The following is a 16,888-nucleotide window of genomic DNA, read 5'->3' on the forward strand; positions in this document are numbered from 1 at the left end:
TGGTAGAGCCCCTGCCTAGAATTCCCCAGTGAGGGGCTGGGGGCGTGGCTCAGTGGTAGAGCACCTGCCTAGAATCCCTCAGTGAGGGGGTAGAGGTGTGGCTTAGTGGTAGAGCCCATGCCAAGCACATAGTAGGCTCTAGCTTCAATGTCCACTACAACCATCAATGCACGCACGCATGCTCACACAAAGTCCAACTCCGCAGCTGTGATTATTTTCTCTCTCAGCTTCCAGACCTAGAATGGAGACCAGAACTTTACTTAGAATGGGAGGTGGGGGCACAGAGGAATGTGAAGGGGCAGGTTGTATGGAAAGGAAGAGGCAAGGTCTGGCCTCAGGCTGGAACCTATCTATTGCAGCAGGACACAAATGGGCTATGATCCTCATGGCCCCATTGTCCTCATAGCCACAGGCTTGCAGTCCCCAGCTGCCGAGTATCGTGGTGGTCTCAGGCTTTTTCTGCCTAATCTTGAAGCTTCTAGAGCTTTATATATCTGTAGCTTAAAAAAATCATCACTTTTCTAAATTCAGCTGTGGGCTCCCTGATTGATGTCATTGTGGGTTCATCTGAGAGGAGCCCCTCCCCCACTTCATACCTTGGTGCCACCAGCTCAGTGCTTACTGCTGAACCTAGCAGGGACTGGTGCAGGGGAGGGACCCAGAATCTCCATTTGGGTAAAGATATTTTCTGTGGGTTTCTGAATTGAGCTTGTGCTTGGTGCTGTTGGCCTCTGGCTGCCATGGGTCTGGGAGGTGACCTGTAGGCGGATGAGGTAGGGACACTCAGGAGACCTGAATGGTGAAAAAAAAAAAAAAGAGTTTGGCTGGGGAAATGGCTCAACGGATAAAAGTGCTTGCTGTGAAGCCTGACAACCTGAGTTCTATCTGCAGGACCCATAAGGTAGAGGGAAGCAACCAGTTCTTTCAGGTTATCCTCTTACTCACCCATATGAGTGCTGTGGCACACACACCTGGACATAGACAGTGAATAGATAAATGTAATTAAGAAAGGGTGGAAAGCAGGGGCAGAGGGGCCCCGTCTGCTCTTGACAGACAGCAGCCTGGCAGGGTGTTCAACTGGCGGCTAGACTGGGAATCAGAAGTCTAGAAGGGGAGGTCTTAGTCTCTGCTCACCTGCCTCCGGTACCTCATGCTTCCATTCTGGTCATTGGGTAATGAGGCCCCTTGCTCCCTCCACAGGAGTCCTTCTTTCACTGGGCCTTCGGTGTCGTCGAGTCAGGCTGCTATGGTGTCATCGATGTGGACACTGGAAAATCAACCCTATTTGTGCCCAGGCTTCCTGATAGCTACGCCACCTGGATGGGAAAGTAAGGAGTGGTCCCTGCCTTGGCACCAAGCCTGCTGGGGATGAGGATGGGCTGGGGACAGGAGGAAGGGCCTTTGCTGGCAAGCTCTGAATCAGAGCCTTGAACCTCAGCTGGGAGGAGGGGGTCAGATCAAACCTATAGGTTGGAGGCATGGTTTACTGGAAAGCCCGGATTCCCTGAATAATAAAGATACCTGTGGCTTTTGGACCAGGCAGTGGTCTCTGCATGGGCTTGCTGGAGGTGTGTGTCGTCTGAGCCCCCTTTCTGAGGCTTGTTGCTTACATTTAGAGGTGTTACGAATGCCTACCTCTAGCCACAGATGAACTGTCCTTCCCTGGCTTCTCTGTGAGAGATGGTAGAGGATTAGGGCTGTCCATGTGAGGGGTTTGGGACCAGAGGCCGGGCTGAAAGCTCCCTGGGAGAGACCAGCCCACTTCTGTTCTCCAAGATACCTGGCAACGCTCCTGCCTGCTCATAGCACTGAGGCAGACACTGTAACCAGGGATGTTTGAACCAGGGATCAGAGAATCTTGTCTTCCAGTCTGTCATTTCTGCCTGGAGAGTGATTATTCCAGGCTAATGTGTAAATTGCAGCTTTTGCTATCTGGTGCCCCATCGTGCTCATTACCAGGTGAGCTGCTGAGTCTGTGGCTGTTTTGAGTGACATGGCACCTGGCTGCCACAGGGACTCTGAGCTCTTTGCAGAGGGCCAGAGCCCCTAAAGAGCTGTCCTCCATACCGTCTGCTTCATGTGCTGTCCCTCCTTCTCCAAGCAGACTGCACAGCATCCATTGCTGGTCCTGGCATCTCACTCTCTGCTGCCTCGGGGGCCTGGGGGTCAACTCCACAGTTCGGCATCATTTCTGCTTCTAGGTCACTTGGCAGCATCCCAGGTTGGCTCTGGGCCATCCGCTTTGCTGTGGAGATGCAGCTGAGACAGAGTTGGCAGCAGGAGAGACGCAAGCTCTGGTTTCCCTGTGAAGTTTTCTTAGCTTACCTCTTGGGAGGGACCATGATGGAGTAGGGAGAAGACTTGTCTTGCTTAGCTGCCTTTGTGGTACACGGGGCTGCCGGGGAGAAGCCATGCCGGATCCCTCCCTAGCTTATATTCCATCTGCAGCCAGATCCTTACCACTTCTCTGCTTTAAAGAGGAAACAGGTTCAGTGTGCTGGGGAGGCCTGTTCTTGTGGGAGCTGTGATTACAAGTAAGGCTTGCCTGTGGTCTGTTGTGGCCTCTAGATGATGGCATGGGGCACTGGTGAGTGAGTCTAGCTCAGATTCCTTCCTAGGATCCACAGTAGCACTATAGTGGTGTGTTGGTGTGTTGGTTACATTTGAGAGGCCAGCATGAGGTGATGATGTTGCTAAGAGTGCAGTAAGATTGTTCCTAAATGGCTGACCTGGAAGTCACTGTGCCATCCCAGGTTGGCAATGAGCTTGTAATCTTCTGTCTGGCTGGACAGGTGGCATCTCTTTCACTCCTGCTTGACCCTGGTTAGGAACAGTATGTTGCTGTGGTTCTCTCTAGTGGAACATTCTTCCCCTGGAAGGCAGCTGCCCTACCATGAGGAAACCACACTCTCCTGTGTGGAGAGCCTCCACGGGTGCAGCGCCAGCCCTCAGTGTGGATGAGCCTCTAGATGACTCAAGGCTTCTGCCGAGGTCATGCTGTCATGGAGGTCAGCAGTGCTGCCTAGGCTCTGTCTCGCTTCCTGACCCTGAGAGTCTACACACTAATGACCTTTCTCATTTCAACAAAATTCCCGACAGGAGCACCCTAAGGTGTGTGTGGGGGGGGATGTATCTTGGTTTAGTGTCTCAGAAGGCATGGCTCATCATGGCAGGGAAGGCTTGACAACAGGGCCTGTCAGTGGGAGTGTGGCATCACGTCATGGCAGCAGTCAGGAAGCAAAGAATGGGACCAAACAGGTGGTGAGGCTGTAACTCTCACAGCTTGTCCCCAGTTCCCAGCTAATAAAAGTTCTGCCACCTTCCAGCATAGCACCTAGCTGGAGACTGGATGTTCAATCACATGAACCTCTGGGGGACAGCTCAGATTCAAACCACGGCAAGGATAAATAATGTTTAGCTTTTTGTTCCACTCAGTTTTAGGGTTGGGTATTACTCAACTGTAGTGTATAAGTCAGGTTTTCACTGCTGTGACAAAGTACCTGAGAGAAACAAGCTCAAAAGAGGAATGGTTTGTTTTGGCTCATGAGTTCACAGAGGTTTCACTCCATGGTTCGTAGGCTTCATCACTGTGGATCTGACATAGTAGTGGGAGCAAAGAAGGGGTAGGGGAAGACAGACAGACAGTCAGAGAGATGGATGGACAAGGACTCTAAAATACTATTTTAAGGATATACCTCCCAGTGCCTTACTTTCGTTAGGCCTCGCCTCCTAAAAGCCCACTGAGCTATTGTCTGTCAGTAGTTACTCTATTGATGAAGTTAATACTGTAATAAGCCTCTCCTGAGCATTGCCTCAGAGGGGAGCAAGCCTTCAACATACAAGTCTTTGTGGGACCCTTCTTATTAAAACCATAAGACCTAAAACTGAAACAGCCTTGAGGAAATGTATGTCCCATCTCCATAAGATGCTTCCAGAATACCTCCTGCACCCCAGGCTGTCCTTGTGAACAGAACTGTGGCTGTCTGTGGTGGTCTGAATGAAAATGGGCCTCATAGGCTCTAGGAAGTAGAACTGTGGCCTTGTTGGAGTAGGCGTGACCTTATTGGAGGAAGTGTGTAACTGGTGGTGGTGGGGGGTGGGGGCGTTGAAGTCTCAGATGCTCAAGCCAGGCCCAGTGTCTCACTCTCTTCTTGTCATCTGCCTGCATGCCACCAGACTTCCTGTCATGATGATAATGGACTAAACCTCTGAAATAAATGATTTTCTTTATAAGAGTTGCTGTGGTAATGGTGTCTCTTCACAGCAATGGAAACCCTAACTAAGACAGAAGTTGGTACCCAAGACTGGGGTATTGTTGTGATAGGCCTGACCATGCTTTTTCCTGGAGGAATATAGAACACTTTGGGACTTTGGACTAGAAAAGGGATTGGATACTTTAAACAGGGCTCAATGCACCATCCTAGCAGGAGTGTGGAAGACAGTGGTGCTGAGGGTGATTTGAACTGTGGAGGTCTGGCTCAAGGGGTTTCAGAGGAGAATATTATTAATACGTGACCTGGAGATCATTCTTGTGATATTTTGGTGAAGAATGTGGCTGCTTTCTGCCCTTGTCCAAAAACTTCTGACTGATTGGCAGAGGACATTTCAAAACAGTTTAGTGTTGACTGGGCTGTGTAGTTATGAGTGACCAGTCTCATGGAGATCTATAATGAAAAGGAACAGACTGAGCAAGGAGAAATTCAAAATGTATAGATGGTGGAGAAAAGGGGATACCACGAGGTATAAGCAGATTAAAGGAGAGGTTGGTGCCAAGTGGAATAAAGGGAGCAGTGACCTCAGAGCGAGACCCCACCCAGCTGAGCTTCCAGCCTGTGAAAAGGAATTAAAGAAAAGCTTGGTAGTAAATGCCTTTAATCCCAGCCTCCTGGAGGCAGAGGCAGGGGGATCTCTGAGTTTGAGGCCAGCCTGGTCTACAGAGTGAGTTTCAGGACAGCCACCCTTAGGCAGTCAAGGAAACCAAGGAAAACAGAAAGCTAATGAAAGTGTAATTGAATGAGGGGGCTGCTTTCCAGACCTAGTGAGCTGAAGAACTTGGCAGCTTCGGCCACATAGTTCTGGCTTTAGAGTCAAGAATAGAAGAAAGGGGTTATGGAATCTCCCTCTGTGACTAAAGGAAGGTCTCTGAGGTCAGGCCTGTGGCAGGGGTGTCCCTGAATGGAGGCCCAGAGAGGCCATTGCATGAAGCTGTGAAGTTGAAGCCAAAATTGCTTTGGAGACCCCAAGATATTAAGAGTTACCAGTCATAGGATCCCTGCCAAGGAGAGCTGCAGACGGGTGTGGAACCAGCCTAAGAGAGAAGTGTGTTTCAGTCAACAAAACTGAAAGGAGTTGGAGATCTGAAGGGTGTTTTGATGCCAGACATGGAGATGCAGAGTCTGGAGTTTGCCCAGCTGGTTTTCAGTCTTGCTTTGGTCCAGTGTTTCCCCACTAAAGCCCCCTTCCCTCCCTTTTGGGATGGTAATGCATATCCTGTGCCACTGCATGTTGGGAGTATGTGATCTTCTTTTTCATTTGATTTTACAGGGGGTTACAATTAGGAGATTGCCACGAGTCTCAGAATAGTCTTTGAAGTTTAGACTTTATTCAGTGTGGAGCCCGTGATAGACTATGGATGCAGACTTTTGAAGTTGGACTGAATGCATTTTGCATTATGATATGGCTGTGTTATGATATGGCCTATGGGGATCAGGGAGGGGAATGTGGTGGTTTGAATAAAAATGGATTCCATAGGCCACATAGGGAGTGGCACTATTAGGCATGGCTGTGTTGGAGGACGAGTGACACTGGGGATGGGCTTTGAGGTCTCAGATGTTCAAGCTAGAACCACTACCCCACTCTCTTCCTGCTGCCTGCCAATCCAGCACCATGTCTGCCTGCGTGCTGACTTGCTTCCTGCCCTGATGATAATGGACAAAAACCTCTGAAACTGTAAGCCAGCCCAGTGAAATGCTTTCCTTTATTAAGAATTGCTGTGCTCATGGTGTCTCTTCACAGCAATAGAAACCCTACTTAAGACACTGTTCTTTCAACATCCCCTTGGCCCTACCTCCTCACTCAAACTGAGCCTGCTGAGATGAGAGACAGCACAGAAGCTGGCAGATACTTTGAACGGTGAGCTGAGCTGTAGGGATGGACAATGGAGGTCCAGGCCCAGGTCAGCTGGCCCCACCTGGTGTGCACCCCTCTCTCTCTCTTTATCTTGAGATAAAATGACACTATGTAGCCTAGGCTGGCCTCAGACTCATATCCACCTGTCTCCTCCCCAAGTGCTGGGATTGCGGGTGATGATTACCATGCCCCACCAAAAGAATTATGTGGGTAATTACATGTGTGAACATGTGTGCATATGCGCGAGCACATGTGCGTTTGCGTGTGCGTGTGTGTGTGCGTGGCTGCATAACCTAGGCAAACACTCTACCACTGAGCAGTTCACCTAGATATTTCCTTATGAAGACTTGGCTCCAGCAAGAAAGGGGATGTTGCCTGGGAGTTGACGGCAGGCATCTGTAGCTGGTACATTGGAGGATTCTACCCCAGTTGCTGAACCCTTGTAAACTCCCCATGTATCCTACAGTTACAGCCTGGGAATTAATTGCCCTTGACTGAAGGGCTTAAAGCCCAGGACCTTGATTGGTCAGGTATCAGCTCTTTGCAGTCTGCCTTCCTCATGCACATATAGTCTTCAAGAATACAGGAACTCCATAGCTGAGTCTGAGACTATTAAAGCGCTCCTTTAGTCTGGCCCTGCTTTGCTGAGGCAGCTCATTGTCTGGTGCAGAACAGAGCCTCGAGTAACCTTGAGGGTAGATTCATGCCTGCAGGATTGCTTCCCCTGGTGTATGAGGCTGAGTGTGCTATGCAGGCCAGGCCCAGCAGCTGTGGTCCCAAGGGAGACTGACACCATGGCTGAGACAGTTTCCCCAGCAGACCTTTCCTTTCTGTGCTCTGGGCTGACTCACTGTCTCTCTGTACTGAGTGCTTGGGAGGGAAGGCCTGGTTGTAACAGGCAGGTGACAAAGGGGCCATTTGTCTGGGCTTGAGCTGGGAAGCAGCCAGATCTGATGTACACGGCTGCTTCCAGACGCTGCGGTAATCAATAGGGCACCGGGAGCAAGGCTGATGGGATTACCTGGCCTTTGCAATCAAAACCCACCAGACTGAACATTTGACCTTAAGCTCCTCAGCTTCCTTTGGAGTCTCTATCTGATGGCTTTTGAAAATGCATCTGGCAGGTTCTACAATCCAAAGTCACTCAGGAAACTCGAGGTCCGTTGTAGGATCCTCAGCTTCTGTGGGCACAGCCTTGCCGTCGGGGTTGTAGATGCTGGGGGAGGAGACTGGAAGCCCAGGGCTGGCCTGTGCCTCACCCTTACTGAAGCAGGAGGGTGGGAGTCCCTGATGTGCTTGGAGTCTATCCAAAAGAAGATTAGCTGACAGTGGCTCTGGCCTGGACATCTGGAAGTTTCCTCTGTGACACACCACACCAACTAGCTTCACAAACATGGAAAGTGAGCAGCTTAGAGTAAGGATAGGGGATCCTCTACATTCCTTCCTGTCCCTGACCAAACTGAAGGCACAGGTAGTGTGCTTTGCCTAGGTTTGCAGGGAGGTGGTGATTGGCCTATCTAGGACCTCTCTGGCCCCAGGTTACCCAGGAATGTGTCTTGTGGAAGAGTGCACATGGGGTGGCTTTTGTTGTTTGAGACAGGGTCTTGCAGTGTAGCTTGGGATGACCTTGAATTCAAGATCCTTCTAGCTCAGCTTCCTGAACACTGGCGTCATGGTGTGTGTTATCACATTGGTTTTATGTGGGCTGTTTGTGATGTGAGATATGGTGTGTGGGACTCGGTCTCTTTTATGGCACTGCCCCGTCCCCACTTGTCACAAGGAGGGAGGGCTTCCTGACCCCTCTGGGGCAGTACTCTGGCTCCGGCTGGAATCAGGAGGAAGGATGGGCTCTTTGAGGGAAGCAGTTTTCAGGAGGGCTAATGGGTTCTTTTGGACTCCTCCTGAGCACCCGCACCCGACTCCCAGCACCTAGGGACTAGCCAGAGCCCCTAGCTTTCATGGGTACATGGGCAGGTTTGTCTCAATCACTGATCCTTGCAGTGTGACCTTCCTCTGCCTGCTTCTCTGTGTCGGGATAATCTCAGAGGCTGCGCTGTGACTGCCCCAGCTCACACACAGGAGCAGTCTCCAGGCTCAGACACTGCTCTGATTTGCAGAGGGCTACTTCCCTCTTTGACAACTTAATGACATCTTGACATGGTTGCTGACTTCTGCTCTGCACGCACCGTGTTGTGCCAATAGTGGAATAAAAGGCAGCGGCGTTGTTTGGAGCTGAAGGCAGGCGCCCGGCGCTGGAAACAGATGATGGTTGCTGTCATTTGGCCTTTTTACTTATTCATTAACCACACGCAGGTGGTCAGCTAGCCACTAAGAACTGCCCTTTAAAATTCCATTTTCTGGAGGGTTCCATCATGTCTGCATCATGTGGCATTAATTTAATGGCTCCTTCTCACCCGAAGACTCAGTGGGGCTTTGGGGCCCATGGTGCTGTGACCAAGCATCACCTGCTGTGACTCTGGGCTTGTGCTTGGAGCCAGCTGCTGGCAGAGCACAAATCCCCTATAGAGGATGGGTATCCTGTTAAGGGAGGCAACTTCTCTCTGCTGCCAGAACTGCACTGTGTACTGGGATGCATATCCGAGTGAGCTCAGCTCCTCTCCTGATTGGTCCCTTCAGTCTGGTTCTTTTCATTGGGATCTCCCATGTGATGGGGCCAGGCACGAGCTGTGCCTGCTCCTTGCCACATGTCAGCTAGGTGTAGATCCTCTAAGAAGCCACTTTGTGCCCTGTCCGCACCCCCTCAGTGCATTCATCGATTCCCAGTGACCCTCCCCACCAGTAGACATGTCACCCCCTTTCCCATCAGCTCCACCAAGTTGTGGCTGCCAAGTGTTCCATGGCTGGTTTGATTATGCAGCCTGGCACATATGTCCCTCCAGGTAACGTCTAAATGATTTTTACTGTAATTAACTCATAGTCATGAAAAAAGCAGGTACTGCTCAAACATAATTATCTCTGTCCTAAGAATGTAATGTGCGGAGTAGCAGACAAAGTGCCCATAGCTCTTTGTGTTTTATATGTTGGTGGTTATTCCTGGCAAGACAACGCATGGGAGGGACATGAAGACCCAGTTTGCACTCAGCCTAGACTGTGGCATCTGCCTCTGTAAGGAGAGCAAGTACAAGGGGTACCGGGGGGGGGGGGCAGTACTTGTGCTCACTTCTTCCTGTTGGGCCTCTTCTGGAGTCCAGCCTCTCTTTGCTCCACCTTGCCATCCATAGACAGTTTGAATGACAGTTGTCCCCCATAAGGTCATATATTAAATGCTTGGTTTTCCTACCGGATGGTGCTTTAGGAAAGAAGACTTTGGAGGAGCTAGGTCACTGGGGTGTGTCCTCGGAGTGCCATCTTGTCTCAGGGCCCTCCGTCTCTGCTGTCAGCTGTCCATCCACTGCAAATGGAACAGCCTTTGCTGTGCATGCCCTACACCATACTGCCCTGCCTCCCCATTCACTGAGGAGTAGTGGAGCCAAGCAGCCCCACACTGAGCCTCTGGAACCAAGAGCCCATGAAATAAATAGCTCCTTCCTTAGATTGCTCAGCAAGGCATTTCATCATAGCGATGTACAAGTACGTTGTGTAAGCACCATGTGGGAGTTTGAGGTGAGCACGCAGGAGGGACACCCAGTGTTCACAGCTTACTGCCATCACCTCCTCTTTGCTGCCACTTCCCCTGGCTCCATGGGATCAAGCTCTCAACCTGGGGCTTACCGCTTTGAGACCTCACCAGGCTTCCGGTCTGGCAAGTCTTTGATGGACTCTTAACTTGTGAGACTCCAGAAGAGAAGGACAGGGAGATGTTTCCTAGTGGCTTCCTTCTTAAGAGGCTCCAGGTGCTCTATAGTGGTGGATATGAAAAGGTTAGGGCCCCCACTTCAGTGGCTGGCCTGACCTCCTGTGCAGAGCCGTGGAGGCTGAGTCAGATCTTTGTGCTTCCGAATCTGTAGGGAGTTTGCTTTTCATGCCTGTCAGTACTGTTCTTGACAAAGTGACTGGGGCCAGAGGTAGGGCGGGGCTGTGCTGGCACAGCTGGCACAGCTGGAGAGGGAGTGATGAAGATAATCTAGCAGCTGTTTTGCTGGTGGCCCTATCCCTTGCTTTCCCAGTCTGCACCTGGGACTCGCACAACCCAGTTGAAGTGACACCTCCTGCCTCAGCTCTTGAGGCCTTTTGCTAAGAGGTGTCAGATCGTGGCCAGTTATCTTTTGAGCCCTGTCTCATGGTAGAAGCTAATGTGACTGAATTGTGCAAATTTAATTAATGGCAAGAGCTGATGCCCAGTGAGTTTTTCAGAGGTCGAAGAAGAGGAAAAAAAGAAAGAAAAGAAGAGGGCATTCCATGAGACCACGTGAGATCAGAGCTTCTCAGCCTGAAGTGGGCTTTCTACCTGGGCTGTGACACACACACACACACACACACATTGCTGGTTCCACTACCCTCCCCGTCCCCTGGTCCTATAGTCTGAACCTCTGATAACAAGTTTTACTTGTTTAGGTGGAAAGAGGTTGATATATGGACTCCTAGTTCCCAAGCAGTGCTGTGCTGTGGCACATAGGTCATGGAGCTCTGAGGGCCTCCTGGTTTCATCCCCAGATGAACTCCCAGGAGTACTGCCTGCCACCCACACATCCCTTACGTCCCTGGTAAATGTAGAGACCACCTGTTGTGCTGTACTGAGACCTGTCGGATGGGGCACGTGCTGTGAAACAACAGTAGGACGGGAAGGGGTGGGTATGCAATCAGGTTTGCAGTAGTGCAGGTGGCATATATGCACTTCACTGGATGTGGCGCTTGACTGGTGACATCACCCCCTCCATGTAGTAACTGTTTTTCCATGTGGGAGCCCACTGCCCCCAACAGCATTGATTCATCTGGGTGGCGCTGCAGCCTGCTGAATCCAGGGAAAGCATAGAGTTGGGTGAGGGCTGTCTCACCTCATCTACTCCTGCTTTCTCCTTGGCTAATTGTTTTAAAGTTTGATGACTCAGCTTAAATTCTTCTCATCACACTGAGAAACACTGATATTGACTTCTTTAAAGTATTCTCGTATTAACCTTCCTTTAAAGAGGTGCAGCTGGGAAGTCACTTATTCCATGCCCCCAAAGGCGATGTGTAGGGGAAGAGTGGAAGCTGGGACTTCTGCAGGCAGCCAGGGACACAGTGGACTGAATCAGAGGTCCCAGGGCGGCAGAGACGGTTCAGCGGCAGGACACCCTTTACCATCAACTGCTGGGTATTCCTGCTTGGTGCTGGGTCCTCACACTATGGCAGGGATGAACCAGAGCTTCATGGCCTGGATTTGGTAGACGGGAGGTGACCAGGCTTGGGCATTGCAGGCCCTGACTGTGGTTTCGTTGTGCTTTCTTTTCAGGATCCATTCCAAGGAGTATTTCAAGGAGAAGTACGCTGTGGATGATGTCCAGTACACGGATGAGGTGCGTAGCTGACTCCTGAGGTTCCTATGAAACCTGCCTGCAAACGGGACACCACTCTAATCAAAACTGCCAGTGGGCTCGGCCTGGGCCTTCGGGTGTTGAGGGGTCTATTTGTAAGAAGAGCCCCAGGTTGTGAATGGCCAGTGAGTATACAGGAACTGGGGAGTACCTTGACTTAAATCTACTTTCCAACTTGGTCACCCAGCCAGTGTGAGTAAATGCGTCAGTGTGGCCCCGAGGCTGTGAAGTCCTGACCAGTGCAGGCAGGTAAAAGGAGCTCTTTCAACTTCCACTGCTGACAGTGGCTAAGGCAGAGATGGGAGCACAGCTCACTGCCTAGCACACAGGCTGCCACTCTGTTCCACCCCGGATGCTGTCACAGCTCCATGTTCTAATCCCACCCCATTCTTTTGATAAAGCTCTCCAAGTCAGAGCTGGATAGAAGTCAGCATCTGCCACTGGCCGTCCAATCTGGCCCTGGTTGGTTTATCTGGACAGGGCACCATGGCTGCATTGCCCTAGACAGAGCTTGAAAGTACACACATGCTAAGAGCTGGGGCTGCCAAGCTTTGGAAGCAGCTTAGATGCCTGTCAGTGGGTGACTGTAGAAAAGAGATGTGCTCTATGTCCACAGCGCACTGTTAGTCATTCATGAAGTCATTTTCAGGAGGATGGATGGCACTGGGGATCTTCATGTGACTGGAAAGCAGCCAAATGCCCTGAGTTTGCCCTCATATGTCGTCTAGATAAACCTGCCCATCTGCCTGTCTGCATGTGTGCCGGCTGAAAGCAGAGGCACTGGTTGGGAAGTGGGAGGGGAGGAGGGTGGGGAGGAGGGAGGCAAGAAAGGAGAACAGAGAATAAGATCAGAGGCCTGTGAGGTCACACGTGAATACCTGATTTTGAAGTACAATCTTGTGCTGTGAGTGTACATTAGTAATTTCTTTGGAGAGACCTTGATGAAGAAGAAGAGGCATGGCAGGAGAGAAGAACTTTGAAGCCCAGGACTGGGGTTGTAGGGTAGAGGTGGTCATAAGATCTGTCCAGTGGAGATCAAGCAAAAACCTGTCCTTCTGGGCAGGACACAGCTATGTTGGGGTAACAGCACCAGGTGAAGAAGCAGGTTTGAGGGACCCTAACCAAATGCATTGCACTGTGAGGAGCTTGCCTGGCTCTGCTTAGTGTTTTGTGCCTGGCCTATTGGCTCTGGGATAGACAACTCTCCCTGACCTTGGGCAGACCAGCTTCTGCCTCATTCTGTACAGCTGCAGCATGGTCCTGCCTTGAGTTCTGCAGCCCTGGAGTGCTACATCCCCCCTCCCCCACCACTCTTTATCATCCCCATCCATCAAGGTCTTGCACTGGCCCACACCGGTGGTCTCGGGATAGCTTGTGAACATTGGCTGGCTTCTGCTCTGCACCTGTTGTTGTCCCATCTCCACCTTGAGAACCTGATTGTTTGCCTTGCCATGTCTCTCCTGCATTCTCCATCCTGGTCCCAGAGATGTACAGGGTATCAGAGGTGTTTAGATCCTGGGATCCACCTAGCAGCACAGGGTATGGGCCAGCCAGAATTCATGGATGAAGTCAGGGAAGCAAAGTAGAACCCTGTCAGGTTCCCAGGAAGACCTCAGAGACAGCAAACACTCACATACCTGTACCTGAGTCCATGTCTTCTGTACCTGCTGCCCTGTTGGACCATGGGGAGATAGGCAGTGTATTATTTTTTTCTGAAGGTTTAAAATCATTATTAGTGTGTGTTTAAAAGATGATTTATAAGTTTGTGTCTATGTCTGTGTGAATATGTCCATGTGCATGCAGTACCTATGGAGACTAGAAGAGGGCATCAGATTTCCTGGAGTTATGAATTACAGGGAGTTGTGAGCTGCCCAGTGTGGGTACTAGGAACTGTATTCTGGTCCTCTGAAAGAGCAGCAAGTGTACTTAACCATGGAGCCATCTCTCCAGCCCCATAGTGTATGTAGACTGTGGAGCAGGATGAGCTGCTTGTTAGGTTTATATATGTGCACCGTGTGTACACTGTGATCGGAAGTCCATGTTTGTCCTGCCCAACACTGACCCTCGTCTCCTCACGTAGTTCCCCTTGTACTTCTCTTTTTTTCTTTCAACTGTAGATTCTGTAAACAAGAGGAAACACCATGTTTGTCTTTCTGAATCTGGCTTAGCCAGATGATCTCTGCTGGAGATGACACACTCTCATTTCTTATGTGGCCAATTAATACCCCATTGTGTATATGCACCACACCTTCATCTCCGTTTGTCTATTGATGGGCACTAGGCCGATTGTGTGTCACTGGTGTGAATTGCACTACAGTAAATATACAAGGATCCCTGCAATAAGCTGATTTTGCTTCTCTTGGTTATATACCTAAGACTGGTGTAGTGGGCTCATACATAATTTTGTGAAGACCTTCAGACTGATTTCCATGTTGGATGCACTCATTTAAAGTCCTACTTGTAGTGTATAGGATTCCTTTTCCCATATATTGAGAAGCAGCTTTTGATGGATCCTTATGTCATATGCCTTCCAATTTTTAAGAGAAACTGAATGTTTGTTTACATGCTCCTAATGAGGCCATGTGCTACATTGTATCTCTAAGCATTAGGGAGATCTGTTTATCCTTCATCCTGACTTTGGTCCTGATTCTGTCCTCTGGCAGGTATATCTTCACTACCCTCACACCCTATAAAGTGCATCTCGATGTCATTGCTTGTTTGGGCCTTCCCATCATCACACCTGGAGAGAGAACTAGAACAGGCTCTGTTTCAGGATTGTGAGATTCCTGCATTTGGCTGGGCTTCACTACTGCTGAGTAAGATCCCTCTCTGGGCTGCAGCCTCAAGAATTGTCGTAACAGGAGGGAGGGGAGAATTCAGCTCCCATTTACACTGTGTTTTCTTAGGAAAGGAAGGAGCCCTCCAGATGCAGGACAGTAGAGGAAGATGAAGTATCCAGGCAGGAAGTCCTTAGTGAAGGTGTAGACAGGCCAGCTTGCTCTTAATCCTTGAAGGCAGAATGTTAAATGAAGGCATCAATAGAGGTCAAAGGGCAGAGCCTTTATAGGGTTCAGGAGTACTCTGTAGGAGCAATATAATCATTACCATCATTGATCAGATCTGCTGATCAGCATGACTGCTGGTCAATGTTTTTATTTCTTTGAGAACTGAGGGCCTTGGATGTGCCAGGCGGTGCCACTGAACCACACCCAGGCAGGACAGGTGCTTCACTCTGGGGCTGGCTGCTTGTAGTCTCTCCCACCCTGTCCTACAGTGACCCACAGATCCAACGCTATCTATAGATAAGGAGGTCAAGACTGAGAGGCAGAAGGCCTCATCCATGCCCTGCAGCTGGGGTATGGCAGTATTGTGCTGACTCGAAGGCTTCCAGGTTCCAGAGGCTGCCTCCAGCTCTACACTTGCCTGACAGAAGTAAAAGGCTGACTTACAGGAGGCTTGCTTGTGCAGAGGTGACCCAGGCTGCCGAGTCCCTGTGATTTCCTGAAGCTGGGAATGAATCCCACCAAAAGGAGCAAACTGCTGCTTTGAGTCCCGTGGCCTGGAAACATTTTTCTGATGTGGGCAGCACCCAGGGCCCAGGCTTAGTCCATCATGGAAAGTGACGGGAAGCTCCTTAGGCAGGTATTCCCCGGCCAGGCCCATAGTGCTCAGCCATGTCTAGCCTTGGCCATCCCTGCCCATCTTTTTAAACGGGACAGCCAGCAGCAGGTGCGTGCTTGCTCTGAGGGACAGTGGGAGTGGCCCAGGGCATAGCTGATCCCTTGATGTCTTATATGCATATGTATGTAAGATGCATGTATGTATGTTTATATAAAATGCACATATCAGAGGACGGCATGCAGGAAGCCTGAGTTCAATGCCCAGAACCAAGTTAAGGAAGCATAGTGGTGTACACCTGTAATCCTAGCCTGTGGGAGGTGGAGGCAGGAGGCTCAGAAGATGAAGATCATGTTTAATGCATTCAAAGGCCTGGGCTACGTGAGACATTGTCTCAAACAATGCAGCTGTTTGAGATGACAGACCTGGTTCCCCTCCTCCTCACAGAAGAGCCAGAGCTTAATTACTGGGAAGGGGTCATTCAGGGGACCCCTGGGAGGGGGCTCCACAACATTGCAGTGCACACTTGGTGTAGAAGCTAGTGTCTAACTAACTGGGAGCTGGCAGGGTGGAGGATGAGTTTTGTACTTGCTTTATGGCAGATGTTTGAAGGTTGCAGGGTCAGTTAGGCAGGCAGAATGTAAGAGAAACAGCCACAGCTGCCCAGGGATAGATGCTGCCTGCTTCTTAGCCTGGGGGCGGAGGCGGCGGGGGTGGGGGTGGGGGGCTTCAGGAAGAGGGGTCTGTGATGGGACGGAGCGTGGTTGCTGCCTTGCTCTGAAGGGGCTGTATGTATACTCTTGATTGTTCAAGAAGTGTCAGACAGCCATTTTGTTGGTGCTACTTTGATTTTAAAAACAGATTCAAAAATTTAAGGGCATTTCAGGCCACTGGTGTGTGGTGGTGTTTTGGGAAGCTGCCATGAGTAATGAATGGCTTGTTTTCAAGAGTTTCAGTGCTGGTAGGGCAGATCCCTGCACACTGGGGCCACATGGGCTTTTCTCAGCAACACAGTTGAAGCGTGCCTAATTCCTTTGTTAAGAGTGACTCACTGGCTTGGTCAGAGTCCTGCTTAGGAGCCCGTGTAAAGTTCCCTTGGGCAGCTTCCGGATTGTCCCCAGGGCAGGATCTGGGCTCACAGGGCTCTGATAATTCTTTTGGTGCCTGTCCACCTAGTCAAGACTGCCTGGGAGATGGATGCTGGCTATGACCTGCAGCCAGACAGGAACATTTAACAGCCCCACTAGGGAGAGCAGATGGGTCCCCCGTGGCACGCGCTCCTGGAAAGGCCTGGGGTTGTTAGAGCTGTGCTGTCTAGTCCTAGGGCTACATTCAGAGCCAACAACACAAAACCGAGTCTTGTTCCCTTAATTTTTGAGGCACAGCCTCCAGTCGGTGTGCTGATGAGTGTAGCACTAATGGGTCTCCACGGGGAAGGCAGATGGAGCTGCTGGGCTGGGAGAGGTTCTGCAGCCATAGAGGTAACCGGGGCCCACTCAAGCAGCTGTGATCAATAAAAGATGCTACTCTGCCAGGACTCACCGACGCCTAGCCGGCTCTATCTGGCCTCAATGCATCTGAGCGTCAAGCTTACAGCGAGGGGCCCTTCTCCTCCATTATTCCTAACCAGCATGTCCAGAGAGTCATTGTGGAGAGAAAACCCATCA

General features: G+C 50.5%; 1 protein-coding gene across 1 annotated transcript in view; it reads left to right on the top strand.

The window, feature by feature from the left end:
* Pepd (peptidase D) overlaps positions 1 to 16,888 on the top strand; it is a 133,725-nt gene that overhangs the window by 9,980 nt on the left and 106,857 nt on the right. The window contains exons 3-4 of the mRNA XM_021168233.1: positions 1,201 to 1,328; positions 11,522 to 11,585. Of these exons, the coding sequence (XP_021023892.1) occupies positions 1,201 to 1,328; positions 11,522 to 11,585 (192 nt within the window). The remainder of the gene's footprint in view (positions 1 to 1,200; positions 1,329 to 11,521; positions 11,586 to 16,888) is intronic.

Source organism: Mus caroli, chromosome 7, assembly GCF_900094665.2.
Source record: "Mus caroli chromosome 7, CAROLI_EIJ_v1.1, whole genome shotgun sequence".
Taxonomy (NCBI): domain Eukaryota; kingdom Metazoa; phylum Chordata; class Mammalia; order Rodentia; family Muridae; genus Mus; species Mus caroli.